The following is a 20,106-nucleotide window of genomic DNA, read 5'->3' as shown; positions in this document are numbered from 1 at the left end:
GCTAGATTGTTTTTAAGATCCTTAATAATTCCTACAGTTCAGATTGTGTGATTTCTACACAAGGCTATGCCTAACTCAGCTCAGTTAGGACTATGTATTCAGTTCAGCTTCCTGACAATTCTTTATTGTATCCCCAGAACCCAATAAAATACCTAATACAAAGTAGGTACTTTAAAAATGCTTGTTGATTGACTGATTAATGTGCAAAGTAGGTTCCTCAGAAATTTACAAATTCATAAAAACTGACCACTCTACTAAGCTTATTATCAGGAAGTTTTTATTATGTGTACATTTGTGTATCAGGAAAAACAAAAAAAAAAATTAAGATCTTATAAATGTAAGACAGTAAATATCAACATATTTTCCTGATCTTACCACCATTTTTAAACAATACTGGTGTCAAACAATCTCTTTGTAACCCAAACATTTCAGGTGCTCTCCATATTAGGAAGCTAAAAGATAAAGATTCCATCTGTAATAAATAAGTTTCCAGTTTTCCATGGAATCTTAATTAAAAATTAACAGACTTGAAAATGATCCCCTTTCTTTTGCGCTTTAGACAAATGTTCTTTTGCAAGGCTGCTCTACCCTTATTTAGTTTTCCAGATAAAAAAGTTCTGTACCTTTCCTTATGAACTCCTTCCAAACCTTGCTATTATGGAAAATTACTCTTCACAGCTAATTCCAGTTCTCCTTCCTGAGGTAAAGTCCAATGCACTTTTGTTTCATCAGAAATGAACAATAGTTTGCTCTCCATCATCTTCCATAAATTATTAAAAGTTAAAGATTTAAGAGCTGACATTTTTTACTCCAGTTTTTTCAGCAGATTAAATAAGCATGGTATTAGCACAGCAAAAAAAAAAAAAAAAAATGAACCAACAGGATTTGACCACTAACAGTTAAGCAAAAAGTAAGAATAGTCAATCTTGCAATGATAGTTATAAGCAAGAAGTCCCAGAGAAAATCTTACTGATCTCTGCTGTACAGAATTTGGAATCAGTGTCCTTGCAACGATGAATTCAAATAATGATTTTGTGTGTATTTTTGTGTGTCTGTCTGGTGGATATGTATCTGCCCTTTGTTTTAGGAAATGCCATGTCTGATATAATTTTGTGTTTTTGAGAATGACAAAATAGACTAATTATGTGATCAGCATCCCTTTTCATACTGCATGTGCTGAAAATTATTCTTTGGTTTGAGACAGCATCTGCTATTTGGAGAGTTAGTTTTTGGTATGGTATATTTATGTTTTCAGATACAATCTAGAAGAGCTGTCCTACAAAGAATTTTCTTGTCATAAACAAGTCATTATGTACTAGAAATATTGCCATTCCTCCCTGCACAGTCTACTTCTCTTTAGAAAAAATGGGGTTTATACCTAAACATTTTCAAATATTGATAAATTCACATAGCTCTATATTCTTTTAAGGTTTCAGCTCCACTTGGAGCTTTCCTTCAGAGTGAGGACATTGACTGTTTCCTTTTCTTTGTGGAGTTTCTGATGTCTTAGAAGGCTTGAACGCCTACTAAAGTTCCTCCCACACATGCTACATGCATAGGGTTGCTCACCGGTATGGGTTCTTTGGTGTTTAATAAGATGGGAGTTTTGACTGAACCTTTTTCCACACTCATGACACTTAAAGGGTTTCTCTCCTGTGTGTGTTCTTTGGTGAGTAAGAAGGTTTGTGTTTTGACTGAAGCTTTTCCCACACCAAGAGCATCTATGTGGCTTAATTCCTCTATGTGTCATCAAGTGTTTATTAAGATCTGAGCTCCATCGAAACCTTTTATCACATTCTTGACATTTATAAGGTCTTTCTTCTGTGTGGACTCTCTGGTGTTTAATAAGGTCAGAACTAACTTTGAAGCTTTTCCCACATATATGACATTTGAAAGGTTTTTCTCCTGCACAGGCTTTCTTATGAACCTCCATGAGTTTTCGTAGACTTTTTTTCCAGGAAGCAAATTTCTTCCATCTTCCTACAGGTACATTTTGTTGTGGCTTTCCTTCCCCACGCTGCTTTTCATGAACTTCTTTCGACTCTGCCCTCTGAAGAACTTTCCCATCAGTCTTTTTAAATGTAGATAAAGTCCTATCTGCTGCTTGTATTGCTGATGGAGCATGTACTGTATGATGTACTACTTTAAGCTTTACATTCTTACTTGTAACCTTAACTTCATTAGGATAAATAGAAGAATCAGTCGTTTCTATTTTGGAGAAAAAGGAAATTACAGAAAAAAAAATGATAGCTGATAAAAATAAATACAAGAACAAAAATTCTTAAATTGCTAAGATCTTGAAGGCACTCAATACAAACATATCTATTTTCAGGTTGGTTGAATTCATTTTCATTCACTGCTCACCTGTATTAGAATCTTTGGGGATCTCTTTGGATTCCTTAGAATTTGTGACACATGGCTCTTCCTCTTGCTCCAAACAGGATATCAATTCAGGTTTGGGAATCAGAAACAATGCTGAAGAGAAGAAACAAGTAGTCACCTTGACAATCATTTGTTACTAACTTATATTTCAGATAGTGCTTCAATAATTCCCTAAAAGGTGTCATATATTTCTAAGGAAGTGTAATGCAATCATTTTCCTCATAACAATCCCGTGAAGTAATTAGTTTTTAATCTTAATCTTACAAAAAAAAAAAAAAATGCTTATTGTCAGAAATCACATAGCTAGTGAGTGTCAAGAGATGCTTATTTGAACTCGGGAGCAGCAACTAAACCCTAAAAAATATCAGGCATATCTGTCTCTCAAATCAACTGGTTTTTAATGTGTTTCAGCCTTTTAACTATGAAGATAGATTTGATCCTGTAAAAAATGAAGACATTCAGTGGAAAAATTTCAAGGTCTATAACCTCAATATTCAAGCTGAGATAAACTATCCAGAGGTATCAACATGGAAATAAAGTAAATGCATATACACAGTTATGGTATGACTTGTTCCACTACCCAAATTTATTCTAAGTGACCTGAAGTGCCAAGGTTTGGGGGACCAGAAATTGCCTAGGGTTGTTCCCTAATGCTTGGGCTACTGATGACACAAAAAAGCTTGGATGGAAATTCACCAGCTTTGAGAATCCAATAAGGTAAACATAATCAGTTTTTTGTATTTTTCTCTGTCATCAAGATCATCGGAATAAGGGAATGATTTTAGAGCAGTGGTCCTCAAACTTTTTAAATAGGGGGCCAGTTCACTGTCCCTCAAACTGTTGGAAGGCCGGACTATAGTAAAAACAAAAACTCACACTCTGTCTCCGCCCCTCAGCCCATTTGCCATAACCCAACAGGCCGAATAAACATCCTCAGCGGGACACAGTTTGAGAACTCCTGATTTAGAGATAAGGAATTTTATTTTTTGAGGATGTGCTCCATTGGAAAATATATAGTCCAGAAGAGACAACACAAATATCTAAATGGAAGACAGGTTAAATGCCTCAAACTTTCTATTTCAAGTTTGAAAGAAAGAAATAATTTGAATTGAATCTTCCTGTACTATGTAAAGAGCTCTATGGTAGGTAAGTCTTTCTGTTAGGTGTATATTAATTTTTTTTTTAATTAACAAAAATTCTTCTTACCCTCCTTCATTAAAAAACAAAACAAAACCTTTTATTAAAAAATATGTTGCCAAATGAAGCATATTGTCATATGCTTAAAGTCATGTTTAAAAGATGTTTCAATCTTTTGAATGTATTCTAAGAAAGGAATGAACATGGAGGTGGAGTCAAGATGGTGAAGTAATAGGAAGCAGTGCAGTCAGCTTCCTTTCAAAAATTCCAATATACAGATCTAGGAAAAGCACATTAACGGGAAAATCAAGAAAATGGCACAATGAGTCCTCTGTCTAGCCTACGTTATTATAAAAAAATAGTGAAGGGGACAGCTAGGTGGTGCAGTGGATAGAGCACCAGCCTTGAATTCAGGAGGACCCGAGTTCAAATCTGGTCTCAGACACTTAACCTTCCTAGCTGTGTGACCCTGGGCAAGTCACTTAACCCCAGCCTTAAAAAAAAAAAAAAAAAATTAGTGAAGTCTGTGAATATTAGAGGTGAGGTCAGAGTATGACTGTCAATGGAGAGCACTCCAGTATTCAAAGAGGCTATGTGAAGGCCAAAAAAAGATCTCAGATATATATTAGGGCACTGTGACAAGGACAAGTGCATACTGGCAACTTTGTTCCCCTTAACCAGTTCCAGATCTGGGGTGGACTAAGAAAGGGATCTGCCCAAGGGATTTGGCATTTTCAGATAAAGAAACCCTGGGCTGTGTATGGAGAAAGCTCAGAAGTAGCAGTGATATGGCTCAGAACAAGATTTCACTTTCAGCATCTAGCACAGCCTGCACAGAAGTAACCTCAACAGAAATCCCAGACCAAAGGAGAACCTACAATTTTACCTATTTGAACCAAAAGAGTTTTCTAGGGGGCTGGTAGGGGCAGAATCTAGTTGTAGTCTACGTCTACACCGACCCAGATGTTGGCAACTTGAAGACCTCAGGCCAGGAGAAACAGCAATCAGACTTTGTCCTCAATTAAACCACTTTAGACCCAGCCTGCTCCTGTGATTCTAGAATAACATATCACTAAATATTCTAAGAAATAAGCAACCAGTCCTGACAGACTTTCTCTTAAGAACTATGAAAAAGCTTGGCTCTAACATCTAGTATTAAGTCTGAAGACTGGAAGAATTAGAGGAGAAAAAAGAACCATACCATAATGAGCTAGCATGATGGCAGGGTCTCTTAAGAGACTCAGAGGATTATGGAATATTATTGTTCAGTAAGAAATGACCAACTGGAGGAATACAGAGAGGCTTGGAGAGACTTATATCAACTGATGCTGAGTGAAACAAGTAGAACTAGGGGATCATTATACATTTCAACAATGATACTGTATGAGGATGTATTCTGATGGAAGTGGAAATCTTCAACATAAAGAAGATCCAACTCACTTCCAGTTGATCAATGATGGACAGAGGTAGCTACACCCAGAAAAGGGACACTGGGAAATGAGTGTAAACTGAGAGCATTGTTTTTTTTTTGTTTTGTTTTGTTTTGTTTCTCTTCCTAGATTATTTTTACCTTGCGAATACAATCCTTCCTTTGCAACAACAACAAAATTCGGTTCAGCACATATATATTGTACATAAGATATACGATAAGATATTTAATATGTACGGGAATGCCTGCCATCTAGGGGAGGGGGTGGAGGGAAGGAGGGGAAAAACTCGGAACAGAAGGGAGTACAAGGGATAATGTTGTAAAAAAAAAAACAAAAAAACAAAAACAAAAAAAAACTACCTATGTACTGTCAAAGAAAATATTATAATTATAAAAATTAATTTTAAAAATGTTCAAAAAAAAAAAGACTCAGAGGAAAAAACAGGTTAAGTATATACTGAACTACAATTCCTAGGAGATATGAACTAAAAAGCTTAAAAGACTAAACATGCTTTTAAAATTTAAAAAAAAAAAAAAAAAAAGAAATGGAATGGAATGAAAATGCCTGAAGGGGGGGGAAAAAAAACGGAGGAAGAAAAGAATTGGAAACAAGTACAAATCTTAGCACAATACGTATAAATCCTTAGCCAAGCAAAAATCTCCCTGAACATTAGAAATGAACCAAATAGAAACCAATGATTCCAAGAAACAAAATCAAAAGATAGAAATTAGAGGAAAGTATAAAGTATCTCATAGCAAAACAACTGACTTGGAAAACAAGAAAAAAATTTAAGAATCTTTGGACTATCTGAACATTATAGCCAAAAAACAAACAAAAGAACCTGATGTCCACATGTCTCAGAACTATAGAGTAAAGTGGAAATCAATAAAATCCATTAGTCAATCACCTACTCAGAGAATCCTCCAAAATGAAAACTCCAGGAATGTTATAGCCCAAAATTTAGAACTCAGGTGAAAGGAAAAAAACAAAAAAAAACTATTAACAAATAGAAATAAAGAATTCAAGTACCAAGGAGCTACAGTCAGGATCACACATGATTTAATAGCTTATGCCATAAAGGAGTGGAGAACTTAGACTACGCTATTCCTGAAGGCAAAAAAATCCAGACTTAAAACCAAGAATAACTTACCCAGAAAAAGTAAGTATAATGCAAGAGTGGGAGGAAAAAAACCCAGAATTTTATTGAAATAGAAAACTTATAAGCATTCCTGTTTAAAAAAAGAGCCACAGAAAAACTTTGATGGTCAAACACAGGAGTGAAAAGAAACAAAAAGGCATATATTAGTGACCAATGAGAAGGAACTAAAAGATAAATTTTGTGCATTTAAATATGCAAAGATGATACACACATACTGTCACTGATCTCTTATCTTTAGAGTTCACCAAAGATACAATCACTTAGAAGTGATTCTATTATGTCTTGATGATCATTAAAGAAGACTGTAAAGAGAAAACACACTGGAGATGAAAGCAAAGAAAGGAAAGTTGATGGAAACTACCTGATATAATTAGACAGCTATAGAAATAAGAAGAGGATGGGATGAACAAATGACACTTAAACCATTCAAAAGAAGGAAGACATATACAAAGAGTTAGGTACAAAAATATATTTTACTCAACAGGGAAATAGGAGAGAAAGAGGAAAAGGGATAAGGGAAAATTAGAGGGGATTACTTCCAAACAAACCAAATTCTAAGAATGTACAAAAATAAAACTTTTTTTGGGTTGCAAAGACTAGGAAATCAGAGAAGGTACATATGAACTAGGGAATGGACAAACAAATTATGGTATATAAATGTGATGGAAACTTGTACTGAATTCTTACCAGTATCATGACCATCCAGGATCCCAGAGTTCTAATGATGAAACATATTACCCATCTCTTGATAATGATAAAAGTGAGGGATTTAGAGGGCAGAATGAGACAAATATGTTTTTGGTCAATTGGACAAAGTGGAAATTTGATTTAACTAACTATACATATTTGTAATGGGCTTGTGTTCTCAATTTGGGCGTGGGGAAAGTTAGAAGGTGGATCTTTGCTGATTGGTGAGCACATCAGAGGACCTCTCCCATCTCCCTCAGCTTTAAGATAAGGAATTCTTACCTACTGAAATCATATTCTTATAAGTCTCTTGCATGACATTCTTGTACAGGTCCTTCTGAATGGGGCCCAATAACTGCCATTCTTCTTGAGAGAAATACATGGCCACATCCTCAAAGGTCACAGGACTCTGAAATGAGAACAGGTTCCTGTTCACAACCTGTTGCCAATCTAATCATTGAATCCCTGATTAATAAGACCCAAAGAAATTAAATGTGTAAAAGAAATTCTGGTTAATGTTGATGCCTCAATTTACCATTGGATAAACTGCAAGGAGAGGATAGAAAAGAGGTATGAAGGAGGCAGCCTAAGGAATAATTCTTAAGTTTCCCAGCTCCTCTACATGATAAGCCCAAATGCCCAAAAGATAGCACATGAAATTTCCTAGAGGAACCTTTGAACAGAAAGGTGCATGGGAAGCAAAAAAAGATGTTGGTCATCTTCAGTTAGGAATAATGTGATTTCAGGAGGGACCTTGAGAATTGCAGCTTACCTGGGACTCAGGCGTGAAGAATATAGATGCCACTTCCCAATCTCTGGTAGGTCTCTCTTCAGAAAGGATAGGAACCTGGGGAGCAGGCAGAGCTGAGAGGGAAGAAAAAAGCCAGGAAGTAATATGTTTCTATCTTTTGTATTAGGGGACACCTTAGACTTATTTCTGAAATGTAAAAGATCCCTTGATTACTTCAGTAATCAAGATTACTTGGGAAGAGGTAGCCTTCACACTGCAAATAAGAACAAATTTTCAATCAGTCCAAAAATAAAGTGAATAGTAAAGTGAAAAATTTTGAAAGGAGGCAATACTCCTTATTCTTCTCCTGGCATACATTGTCCTTTTCCCTCAATAATTGGCAATTCTCAAGACTATTACAATTAAAAGGATTCTGAAATAAATTTACAGATTGATAGAATAATTCAGTTAGGTACTCCAGTATTTAGTATGAAATTTAGGAGTTTCTGGCAATTCTAATATACATTGCCTTATGACAGAACTTTTGTCCTGCACCTCCTAAGACTTACCTAACAAGACCATGCAGTATCCTTCTTCCCTTCCCAAGTTTCTCCCCTTTTTTATCTTTTCTGAAAGCAGATCTGCAACAGTGAACATTTCTATATCCTACTGTAACATCAAGCATTTTGCTTCTCTACCCTCACCCCCACCAAACAGCTTTCCAATCTGTGGCTATGTGTGAGGCCTGCATATCCTTCACTGCAGAGTCCCTCTTCCTTGATGATGAACTGTAGTCTCCTCGAGGTTAAGGTTTGTATTTTCTGCCTTTTTTTTTTTTTTTTTTGTATCCATTCCAGTGTCTAGTACAGCTCTGAGCACCAAGGAAGTGTTCAATAAATGCTTGTTGACTGAATCTCACCACCCCTAAGAGGAGGAAATTATTGATGAAGCTCCTCACCCCTCTCCTGCATAGGCTGGAGCTCTTTTTCAGGGTCACAGCTCAGTGGTTCCTGTGGTCTTGAGTGGGTACTCCACAATTCCTCTTCCTTGACCATTCCCATATGCTGGGGCTCTGCTGACTCCAAATGGAAGTTTAGTGCTTCTGATGCTCCTTCCAAGGTTGCTGCTCTCTCCGAGTGTACTTCTTGTCCCTGCTCATGGATTGTAACCTGGAAATTAATCCCCATCCTCTATTATCACAGGGCTTGGGTTGGAGAGCAAAATTTATTTTGGGGAGAGAGGAGTAGTTAGGGTTCAGTCCTTCAAAAAGAGATTCTGTGAAAAGTTAGGAGGCACATTGTCTCATTATGATGTAGAGATGATGTTGGGCCCTCAAAAAGATTTAACAGTGAAGTACAACTTCTGGCAGAGTTTAACCAAAACAAAAAAGCTTTATTAGCCTGGTGACAGGGATATAATCCATTGTCTGAAGAGGAGCCTAGCTAAGTTTGGAGAAGCTTGTTGCCATAATAGTAATAACAGTTATCACTAGGTAATAATTTTTTTTTTTTTTTTTTTTTTTTTACACAGTAACTCACAAAGTTCCTTTACTGAGATATAGAAAGCTTGTAACGTGCTGGTGAAAGTTACCTATATATGATGAAATCACAGATCTTTTGAAGTTCTAATCATTCATTTGGTCTCCTGCTCCCTACTTACACAACCACCAAGTTTCCATTTTGGTGTGGGGGTATGGGGAGATATTGGAAGGAAGGAAAAAACTGGTTCCTTTTCCACGTAGTCCTGTTGAACTATTCATGGTGCAACGCATGGATCTGGATCTGAGTACACAACACCAAAGACTGTGCCTGATGTTCTCCAGAATAGGGCCCAGAAGGGAATGGGGGGGGGGGGGATTCTGCTGTTTGCCATTAGTCTGAGGGCAATGGCTCATTTTCTATGCAGACTACTAAAGAAAGAAGACAAAATTTTTTCTTTGCCCAGGAAATGAGTTGCCTGGTGTAGAGCAGATGAACTTAGTATATATGTATTTTTTCCTTTCCTTTTATTGGATTTTTTTCTGTTTTCTTATCTTTCCATTTCCCTTTTTTTGCTTTCTCCTTTTCTTTGATGATTTTCTGGAGTTGTTTGCTTTTTCCCTTCCTTTTTTTTTTTTTTTTTTTTTTTAAATACATTGTTTCATTCCCCCTGATTTTCATTCTTTTCTTGGTTATTTGTATATTTTCTCCTGAGCCTGAAGATATTCAAGTCTTGTCTTAATCAACTTAGCTTGTTCCGTTAGTCTATCCTCAATCTATCCAGGCCCAGTCAACTCCTCTTATCTCATTCACATTTCCTCAATGTCCCTTATTATCCGTATTACCAGTTCACACCATTTTTAAAAAAAATTTCACTTGACCACATAAAACTCATATCAATAATTCCTGTCTCTTTTCATCTCATGATACTGCAAATAAATTAATTGAATAAAGCAATGTTTCTAGAACAGAAAATCAGTAACCCCAAGGCATTTAACCCTAAGAACTTCACCTAAATATTAGCATCAGAGGGCCTAAATTAGAAAACCAGAGCTGTGACAGATAAGTCATTGGACAACCTTTAATCTGTGTTCCACCTAACAGTAACCTTACTGATCCCATATTGGGCTGATCTTGGTCAAAGACTCCACTTACCAGTTCAAAGGTTGGGATTTCTGATAGGAAATAAAAAATTATTTAAAAGACACTGCAAAAATAAAACACTTAAAATTAGGCCAACAAAAAAAGTTAAGGCCATGCTTCTGGCCATAAAAAGAGGATAAGAATTTCCTTTTCTTAGCTAAGGGAGGAAGAAACTTCTGAGATTTCAGTAGCATGGACAACTGTGCTGAGCACTGACTCTTGCTAATGAGAAAATTTGCCATAAATTTATGAATTTGGACAGTTCTGGGAGAACAAGAATATTTTTTTTAATCTCACCCTTTGTATCTCCACTTTTCTCATACCTCATTGTCCAATTTAGGAATCTTCTTTCTGTCTTCTTTGTTTTTTCTTATAAGCGTACTCTGCAAATCTTCTACCAATGTCACTGCCTCCTTGATGCTCCTTGGGGAATGCTTTTGAACCTTGGTCTTTGTCTTCTCAGGCAGAATATTCATGAACTGCTCTAGTAGCAAGAGCTCTAAGATTTGCTCCTTAGTATGGATCTCTGGCTGCAACCACTGAAGGCAAAGCTCCCTAAGTTGGCTAAGGGTCTCCTGGGGACCAGCTGACTCCTGGTACCGGAAGCTCCTAAAGCGTAGGCGATAGCTCTCAGGAGCAAATTTATCTCTCTGTAGGACAGATTCCTGATTCTCTACTGAATTCTCTTTTGGGTCTTTTTCTAGAGGCCCTTCTTTCTCCCATAATGCCTGGATCTGGGGATTCAGATCTGCAGCCACCATTAGCTCTATGGCCATCATCCTGTTCAAAAAGTTTTATTCTTGCTTTCAGTGGCCCTGCTGATTCTCACACTTTTGGTGCAAGGTGTCTCTTCTCTTTTCTGGTTTAAAACTAGTATAATCTTCTTCCTAAGAACAAATTGAAAAATAAGATTGTCAGCAAGGAAGACTCAAAAGCATTATTCATTTGGTGTTACCTGGGAGCCAAGCTGGTGATTGTGCATTTCCCCCCTTGCCTGATTTCCAAACATCCCCATTCTGGTTCTATTCACCTAAACATTAGTTTCTGTTCACCAAAACTTCTAACATCTAGAAAGGCAGATTATTTAACATAAAAGTATTCATTAATATATTGCATTTTTTAAAAAGGATTTTATATAAATCTAGTGACCCCACAAAGATAGTGGAAAAATCAAACACATAATTATTCATAAATAATTGTCTCAAGGGAGAACCTTGATCCTCTTACCTTGATCTCACTGTTGTAAAGATGAGATCCAGAGTCTGGGATATTTTATTTGTTGTTATTTGGAGAGGTCATCAGCTACAGTAATGAATTGTAGATCTGGAATAAGAAAACCTGGTTTTGAGTCCTAGGTTCAAGACTCACTAGCTATAAGACTATAATCTTTCTGGGCCTCTGGGCTTTTACCTGTAAAATTGAGAATAATAATACTTATACTTAATATTTCATAGAATTGTAGACATTGTTTCATAAACTGTAAAATATTAGATAAATATGGATTATTTTACTAATTTTATTTATATTAAGGATATCTCATGTGAGAAAATAAAAACCATGAATAGAATATTAGTTCTTTTTCCTTGAGTCATTCTGGCTTGCTCTAGTGATTGGAAAGAACCCCCCAGTCTGTCCTGAATGTGATCCACTTCTACTAACTTCTCCAAGAGCTGATACTTATATGAGAACAAAAGTTTTGTCCAATTGGCTATGGTATACCTCTTTAGTTACAGCTGGGCCTGTATGCATGCAGCAGCATTCAAAGTCTTTCAGAGTCTATGGGCTAACTTGCCACCCAAAATTTATCTTACTAAACTGGGTCACACCACTGGCCCTGGTCCCTAGAACAGTAGAGCAGATACCTGGGGCCAAGAAGAATTTGCTACTACCCCAAGAGGTAATTGACATGGCCGGGTCTAATCAACACAATCACTTCTCCCTGCCACTGCCTGTCAGGAGGAGCGAGAATGGCCAGTTTCTGACAGCTGAGACGGGCCTCCTGTGTCACCCTGGGTGACATTGCAGCTTTACTCAATTCAACAAATTTATTAAAGATTAATTATAGGGGGCAGCTAGGTGACGCAGTGGATAGAGCACCAGCCTTGAATTCAGGAGGACCTCAGACACTTAACACTTCCTAGCTGTGTGACCTTGGGCAAGTCACTTAATCCTAGCCTCAGGAAAGAAAAAAAAAAAGATTAATTATATATATACAGTGTAGGTGCTGTGTTACAGGGATATGATGGGCCAAATAAAGTTTTATGCATGCATGTTATCCACATATACAATCGTGTGTAGATACATATAAAATACTCTTCTCAGCACAAAACCCCAGGGAAAAGCTAAGGTGGCCAACGAGCGATCCCCCTCCCCCGGGGAGCTGCAGACGGATAAATCCCTAGGAACAGACTGGCCCAGGTCTCATGTCCTTTCCAGTTCTCAGACCCAAGACTGCTTAACTAGGGAGGCGCATGGAATCCCACAGGGCCCAGCGGAGAATTCACGGCGCAGCCTGTATCCCCTCCCTCCGTTCCCAGCCCCTAGGACCCCGCACGACGTCACCCTAGCTGATGTCACGTCAATTTGCGTCACGTCCCTTCGGGGGAGGGTCGTGTGAAACTAGGGCCGAAGGCAACCAGAGGCGAGCGAGAAACACGGCGGCAGCCTCAATCCTACCTGGTCACCCCAAATCACGACCGACTCCGGGGTTGTAAGGATTAGCTACTGGCTCCCCAAATTGGTTCCTCCCGTCCACCCTGTCTGGCGCCGCACCCGCGGGTCTCGCGGCCGCAATCTCTTACCCCTTCCTAGGGCAGCGTCCTGTTGACTAGGCCCTAGCCGGACCCGGAAGTGACGCTCTGCCGACGCCTGCCGGCTTAACCCTGCTAGTTCCCTAATACCCTTCGGTACCTGGGGGAGGGGGGAAGGGTCTCCAGTGTGTCAGGATTCAGAGGCCAGAGGGGGAGCAGATATAAATGCCACTAATTAACGAGGGCCACCTGCATCCTACAGGGGTCCCGGAAGTGTCTTGTCATGTTTTGCTCTGAGAGGAGGACTGCTTCCGGGTTCTACGATTATCTGTGTCCCTTTTTTACGGCGTTCTGCAGGTTTTCTCCATTCTTTTCTTTTGGGAGGGAGGGTGAAGGACTTGGAACTGATCGGAAGGATTTCTGCGGACCTTTCGGACGCGGAGCCTCTTCCTGGTAAGGGCCCGCGTCTCGTCCTCCAGGCCTCCTACCTTGTTCTTCTGGGACCCAGGCTAGTCAGCGTTTCATGCACTTCCGACGCCCCAGGGCCAGACGGGCCCGCCCTCGGTTTAATAAGAGAAACCGCTATGATGCCGCTAGGCAAAAAGCTGCGCGTTCACTCGATCTTCACGTAAAATCCCTGACGTAGGTGATGCAGAGTGTTACCTTAACGGAAGAGGAGGAGGGTTCAGGGAGGTTAAGGAACGTCCAAAACCGCAGAGTGGGTGAAGGGTAGAGCCGAGACTCCCGGGCATTGCGTGTGCCGCCCCACCTCCCTGCTTCTCCCCAGGCTGCTGTTTGGGAAGTGGAATTGACGTAAGGCTGCCGGATACGCTTTAGGGGAAACTGATGCTCTGAGAGTTTGCTCTGAGCTTGAGAAGGTGTTTACTAATAATAGGTCAAGCCTTTGGAAAACTGAGAGTGCTCCAAAGGAAACACTTGACTGCACCCTTCTGATCTAGGAGTCTACAACCTGCAAAGTCTCACTTCTTTACCACAAGGAATATATAATGGTAGTAAATGTTGAATTAAGGATGAGGGAGAGCCTTTAAATAAGGACAGACAAAAAATGGCAAACAAGAGTTCGTTGCTATTGTTACTTGTTTGTGCTCTCAACTTCCAAAGTTTCTCCTATTGGAATTTGAGGGTAGTCTAGCTCGTGCCACGTAAAGACGTGGATCTCAGTTCTCTATAAAATGAGAGAAGTGACTTAGGTTGTGCATTCCTTTGGCAATCTACTGTAGTTTATGGATCTGTTCACAGAACTTTTTAAATGCATAAAATGCTTTTAAATCATAAAGTACATGAAATTACAAGGGAAACCACTTATGTTGAAATATAGTTATCAAAATACTAAGGAAGTTCCAGACCTCAGGATGAGCACTCCTGTAGAATCTCTCTTAAGATCCCTTCTAGCTCTAACATCTTTTGAATTTTTGAATTGCTGTAATGGGATCAAGACATGTACCTTCAGTGTGAATTTTCACTGATTTGCTTTTACATTGTCTTATGACTTAGAGTAGTCTGCTAACTAGAGTGAATGGTGCAGCTCTTGACTGAAGAGCAGATTTTTTTTTTTAATCTCTGTTTAATGCTAAATGATTTTGATTGTCAAACCCATGTGCTTGGCTTGGCAAAAACTACTTTACATTGATACTAGGGAATGTTGTTATCACAGACTGTCATGCCCCATATGATCTCTGTTAATCAAAACTTAAGGTAGTATCTTACAGTTAAAGTGAGGGATAAATCATAGGTCTTTAGTATAGGGAGTTCCCACATGAGAGACTTGAGAGAAATCCACACAACTGGAAAATGAATCAGTCAGTTACTATTCCTAAGAGAAATAAAAAACTGAAATGTCAGTCTTTTAGTCATTCCCTGACACACTTTTCTTTCTTCCCAGTACATGGAATGGAAGACAACTAAAATTTCTTGTGTATTTGCGGATCAGGAGTGAGAACAAACAGATTTCTGAGAAACTGAAATCATTGAGAAGTGTTGCCAGAAAGACCTCAAGACATTGTGCTAAGATGGAGAAAAGACAGAATGAAGGAATTGTGGGAAAATCCCCTAGTTAAGAGACTGCATGAACTTACTCCCCAAGAGAAGGATTTACAAAATAGACCAAAAATTCAAGTGAAACCTTTAAAAGTGCCTTCAGGCTGTTAAAAAAATGTTATGATCTTAACTCTCTAACTCACCAGAGTTTACACTGAAGACAAATTATAAATATCCCAAATATAAGAAGAATTTTTCTTAGAACTCTGCATTGATTCAGCTGAAGAAAATCAAGTCAGAGAAGAAATTTTTAAATGTTTTGTTTGGGAAAATCTTTATAAAGTGTTTAGACTTGGACACCCCAATACTACAATACATCTGAAGCATTATGAGCAAAGTGTGGGGAAGATCCTCACTGAGAGCTATATTTAAAAGTAATTCATTAGAGACCTTATATCAGGAATAAGAAAAAAGAACCAAAGCCTGTGGTATAATGGAAAGAGCATTGTACCTGAGGTCAAATGGTTCTGACTATTAATAGTAATATGACATTAGGCAATTAAATATCTGTGGGATTCATTTTCATCATCTATAAAATGGAAGATTGGACTAGGTAATCTCTAAAATCTTTTCAATCTTTAAATCCTATGACCTGAGTATGAGAAAAGCTTCACTCAGTGCTGAAATGTCATTACCAACATGAAATTCATACTCAACTAGTATAAAAAAGCATAAAAATTTGTCAAGACATGTTATTGAATATGGGAAAATTATATTTATTTTGATAATTTTATTTGACTTCACTATTCAGTGAAATGTCCTCTGTCTCAAGTTCTCAGAACATCAAAATTGCACATATGGCAGGTCCTGGAAGACTGAAGACCTGTCCCAGATTCCTAGCCTGTTGCCTCATTAGTTGTGTTTACTGAATTGTACTTACTCTTCCCCCCCCCTCCCCCCCGCCCCCAGCAGTGAGGTGAAGCCATAGCATTGGGAAGGAAAAATATTTGATCTCAGTCTACCAACTTAATCTCTTTTCAGCTCCTTTTTAGAGACATTCTTTAATTTTTCTTGTAGCTCCCTTACTCTTCTATGTTCTCTGTTCTGAACCACTTCTTATAAGGTGAATTCCAGGGTGCATTATGGACTTCTTTCCTTCCTAATTGTCTATATTTGAGGTGGACAAGAAGTGAGAGGATACTGAAACATTCCTGAAAGTGTTCATTTACAATATTATTATAATAGTAGGGAGGAGGAAGGAGAGGATCTAGTAGTGGTAGACCATTAAGATCCCACCAATCTGTACTACCTGCAGTTGCCATTCTGCCTGTACTACAGCACCAATATCTATTTATTCTGTTTTTCAACTTTTTACTTACTAATATCCAATATTGCTGTTTCTCTCCCAATTTCTCTTATTTCTGTGTATTGAAATAACATTCAGTATGAATAAGAGAGGAAAATACACAACATTGAATTTAGAGGACAAAATGAAGGTCTTGAGTAGAATTGAATCCGGGCACTCTCTTAAAAGTGTAATGGATGAATTTGGAATCAGTAAATCAACATTTTATGACATTAAAAAAAATAGGAAATTGATTTTGGACTTTGTGTTAAAGCAAGATATGCCATTAGTTGGAGCAGAGAAAAGAAAAAGAACAACAGGTGCCAAATATGGTGATGTTGATGATGCAGTATACATGTGGTACCAACAAAAGCGTTCAGCTGGTGTTCCTGTTAGAGGTGTGGAACTTCAGGCTGCTGCTGAGAGATTTGCACAGTGTTTTGGTCGAACAGACTTCAAAGCCAGCACCGGTTGGCTTTTCAGATTTCGAAATAGGCATGCAATAGAGAACAGAAAAGTATGTGGGGAACAAATTCTGAATTCAGTTTCAGAAAATGCTGAACCATTTAGACAAAAGCTATCCTTGATCATCAAACAGGAGAAACTATGTCTGGCACAGGTGTACAATGGAGATGAAACAGATCTCTTTTGGAAATCAATGCCAGAAAATATTCAGGCAAACAAAAAAGATATATGTATGCCAGGACAGAAAATAAACAAAGAACGATTGTCAGCCCTTTTGTGTGCAAATGCAGATGGGACCCACAAATTGAAGTCAGTTATTATTGGAAAATCAAAGCAGCCTAGGTCTATTAAGAACGATGCAAATGCTTTATCAGTGATATACAAATCCAGTAAGACTTTCTGGTTCACCAGAGAATCATTTTCAGAATGGTTCTTTCAAAACTTCATTCCTGAAGTTAGAGATTTTCAGCTTAATGTCCTAGGACTGGATGAAAAGGATGTAAAAGCAGTGTTACTCCTAGATAATTCTCCAGCCCATCCGTCAGCTGAGTCTCTAATTAGTAATGATGGGAGAATCAAATGTATCTTCTTCCCCCCAAATACTACATCATTGATTCAGCCAATGACTCAGGGTGTCATCTTGAGCTGCAAACGACTTTATAGATGGAAGCAGCTTGAAGAGAGTCTAGTAATTTTTGAAGAGAGTGATGAAGAACAGGAAACAGGAGAAAAAACAGTTGCAAAAATCAAAGCTTATAACATAAAAAATGCAGTTTCTAATTGGGCAAAGAGTTGGGATGAAGTAAAGCAAATAACTATAGCAAATGCATGGGAAAATCTACTTTACAAAAAAGAACCAGAATACAACATTCAAGGCTTAGAAGATGGTGGTTATAGAGAAATTCTTGAAAAATACAGTGACCTGGAGACCAATTTAGATGATGTCAGGTTATGGTTAACCAAAGGTAATGAAGCTCACCCCCCCAAAATGGAAGATGTTACTAGGCAAGTTACCCAGGAAGAAGGGGTTGTTGAAGAGGAGGTAGAACATCATTCAGCAAAGTTTAAATTATCCAGCATTCAAGAGAATTTGAACTGTCTTCTTAACTTTGTTGATGCCACGCCAGAGTTTCAAAAATTTTATTTTACACTGAAAGAGATGCAACAAGAACTAATAAAAAAACAAACCCAGAGAAGAGCCCGCCCCAAAATTGTTAACTTTTTAAAACCAAGAGTTCGTAATATTAAAGATTCCTTTAATTTGCCTTCAACTTCTGGGTCCAGTAATTAAGTCTTCTATGTTAAAAATCTTGTGTTTGATATCTGTTTGATATAGCAGGCTTGGTGTAAATTCAATTTTTTTTCATTAACTTCACATTACATATGAGTGCCCATTTATATCTTTAGTTTACATTGTGTGTAGTACTTAAAAGTAATAAATTTGCATTTCTTTAAAAACATTTTCCAATTTGTACATTTACTATTTCAGACAGTGGAGATTTTGTAGTGCTAGGGGGAAAAAAATGCATTGAGAAGCATAATGTGGGAAAGTCTTTAATTCAAATCCCAACATCATTTCCTCTCAGGATAATACACAAAGAGCAAGAGATAGAATTGTTAGCAAGTAAAAGTAATATAAAAATGTGCTAGTGAGCACATATTTTTTTTCATATGAGACTTTTTAAAATATATGTTAAATATATATCACTGGGCACTGGGAGAGATACAAAGTTTATGTAACAGTTCTGTTGTCATTGAGCAGTCTGGTCAGGGAATAAGAATATAAAATGATAAATATACAAGAGACATGCAAACAAATGAAATTCAAAAAGGGAAAGGCTTCATGGAAATGAGTTAGACTTTGAAGATTAGGTGGAAGAGACATCTAGGTGGTAGAGGCAGTTCCTCTTAGGCATTGGAAATAGGATGAAAAAATAAAAGTACACAAGTGAGAAAACAACCTATTTGGCTTCTAGAAGGAGAAAATGTGAGTTAGAGCTGGAAAAATAAGATGTGTCAATTTGTGGAGAGCCCTGAATCTAAATACCAGGCTTGAAGAGTTTGGTCCTCTTAGTAGATAGTAGAATAATAATGAAGAATTTTGAGTAGAGGAGTGCTATGACCAGACTTTGTAGAATGAAGATGTGTCTAGCATCAATGTTAAGTTGTTAAACGTTTATAAATTGCTTATTGTTTGCCAGGCACTGTTAACTGCTGAAAATACAAAGAAAGGCAAAAAACAATCCATGCTAAAAAGCTTACAGTCTAATGGGGGAGACAATAGGCAAACAATTATGTTCTAATGAGATAGATTTGAAGTAATTTTAAAAGGCATGAGCATCAAGAGAGATTGGTTGAGGCTTGTGCCTTGGTAGGATTTTAGCTCAGCTGCACAGACCATGTGTAACTTGACATGGTTGCTGCTGTTTGGGAAGCAAGGGAGAGGAATTCCCTTACACTATTATTTGCTTCAGGATGCAATAGAAATGTATTAAAAGGAAGTCCTCAAGAGCTGACAGTTCCCAAGTATATCTAGCTTGCTCTTTAAGAAGAGTAGCCATTTCCCAACCAAACCCTCATAACTCTTGTGCCTTTCTTTTGTTATTTCCTGTTCTCTGTATAGCTTGTTTGTATATGTGTTTGCATGTTCTTTTCCCCCATTAGATTGTAAATTCCTTGGGATAGAGATTATCTTTTTGTCTCCCTAGTGCTTAGCAATGAACCTGGCATATGGGTGATTAATAAATATTGATTGAAATTTCCTATGTCCAGTCACCTTAATTGGGGATTCCTCATCTACTGCTCTAATATTTTTTCTCTTATTAGGTCCTTGTTTGATTTGATAAATCAAATGGGTGCTTTGGAATACATTGGCCTATATCCCCAAATCTGGACAACTTTGATAATTTGGAGAGCATCTAGAAGTCTTTTTGATAATAGCTTTTAATTGTCAACTGACATGCAGTGAGTCACAACAATGCACTTGATGAACAGTCCTTAGACACTCCTAAATTCAAGGAAATGGCAAACCCCTCCAGTATCTTTGCCAAAAAAAACCTCTAAAATCCAAATGAGGTCACAAAGAGTCAAACAGTGAACAACAAAATGTAATTTTTTTTTTTCAATGAAGCCCTAGATTTTTCATACTTGGGTTATTTCTGGAGCTTTGGTCACTTAGAAACATGTAAATATTAAAGAAAACTGTGTAAAATTCCAATGGCCTTCTTTGGGAATTAAAAAAAGCCCTGCCCCAATTTAAAGGCAATTAGAAAAAAAAAAAAAAAAAAACTTTAAAAAAAAAAGTCTGAAGGTTAGATATAGGATAGGAAATATGGAAATAGGAAAGAAAATATAATGCATTCATACTTAAGGTGAAACTTGAAGGTCTATATTAGGATGATA

At 37.7% G+C, this 20,106-nt stretch overlaps 2 protein-coding genes across 17 annotated transcripts; one reads left to right on the top strand and one right to left on the bottom strand.

Annotated features, from left to right (window-relative positions):
* Positions 1–266: 266 nt before the first annotated feature.
* ZNF75A (zinc finger protein 75A) lies at positions 267–13,661 on the bottom strand. Of its 11 annotated transcripts, none has more exons than XM_074279936.1 (8): positions 13,560–13,661; positions 11,374–11,469; positions 10,470–11,033; positions 8,484–8,694; positions 7,568–7,659; positions 7,078–7,204; positions 2,365–2,475; positions 267–2,208 (listed from the first exon to the last, which is right to left on the bottom strand). In XM_074279936.1, the coding sequence occupies exons 3-8, from the start codon at positions 10,923–10,925 to the stop codon at positions 1,433–1,435; spliced, it is 1,773 nt and encodes a 590-aa protein (XP_074136037.1). In that variant the 5' UTR covers positions 10,926–11,033; positions 11,374–11,469; positions 13,560–13,661; the 3' UTR covers positions 267–1,432. The 11 variants fall into 11 exon arrangements, with proteins under 11 accessions (XP_074136037.1, XP_074136036.1, XP_074136032.1 ...); XM_074279935.1 differs by lacking the exon at positions 13,560–13,661 and adding an exon at positions 13,385–13,523; XM_074279931.1 differs by lacking the exon at positions 13,560–13,661 and adding an exon at positions 13,385–13,496 and having other exon boundaries at positions 11,374–11,556.
* TIGD7 (tigger transposable element derived 7) lies at positions 12,724–18,168 on the top strand. Of its 6 annotated transcripts, XM_074279942.1 has the most exons (3): positions 12,737–12,856; positions 13,159–13,349; positions 14,800–18,168. In XM_074279942.1, exon 3 carries the CDS (start codon positions 16,340–16,342, stop codon positions 17,993–17,995), a length of 1,656 nt encoding a protein of 551 aa, XP_074136043.1. In that variant the 5' UTR covers positions 12,737–12,856; positions 13,159–13,349; positions 14,800–16,339; the 3' UTR covers positions 17,996–18,168. The 6 variants fall into 6 exon arrangements, with proteins under 6 accessions (XP_074136042.1, XP_074136043.1, XP_074136047.1 ...); XM_074279941.1 differs by having other exon boundaries at positions 12,724–13,349; XM_074279946.1 differs by lacking the exon at positions 13,159–13,349 and having other exon boundaries at positions 12,808–12,856.
* The last annotated feature ends 1,938 nt before the right edge of the window (positions 18,169–20,106 follow it).

The sequence above is a fragment of the Sminthopsis crassicaudata genome, chromosome 1 (genome assembly GCF_048593235.1).
Source record: "Sminthopsis crassicaudata isolate SCR6 chromosome 1, ASM4859323v1, whole genome shotgun sequence".
Classification (NCBI taxonomy): domain Eukaryota; kingdom Metazoa; phylum Chordata; class Mammalia; order Dasyuromorphia; family Dasyuridae; genus Sminthopsis; species Sminthopsis crassicaudata.
Note: the sequence above shows the minus strand (reverse complement) of the source record. Positions and strands in the feature narration are given on the sequence as shown.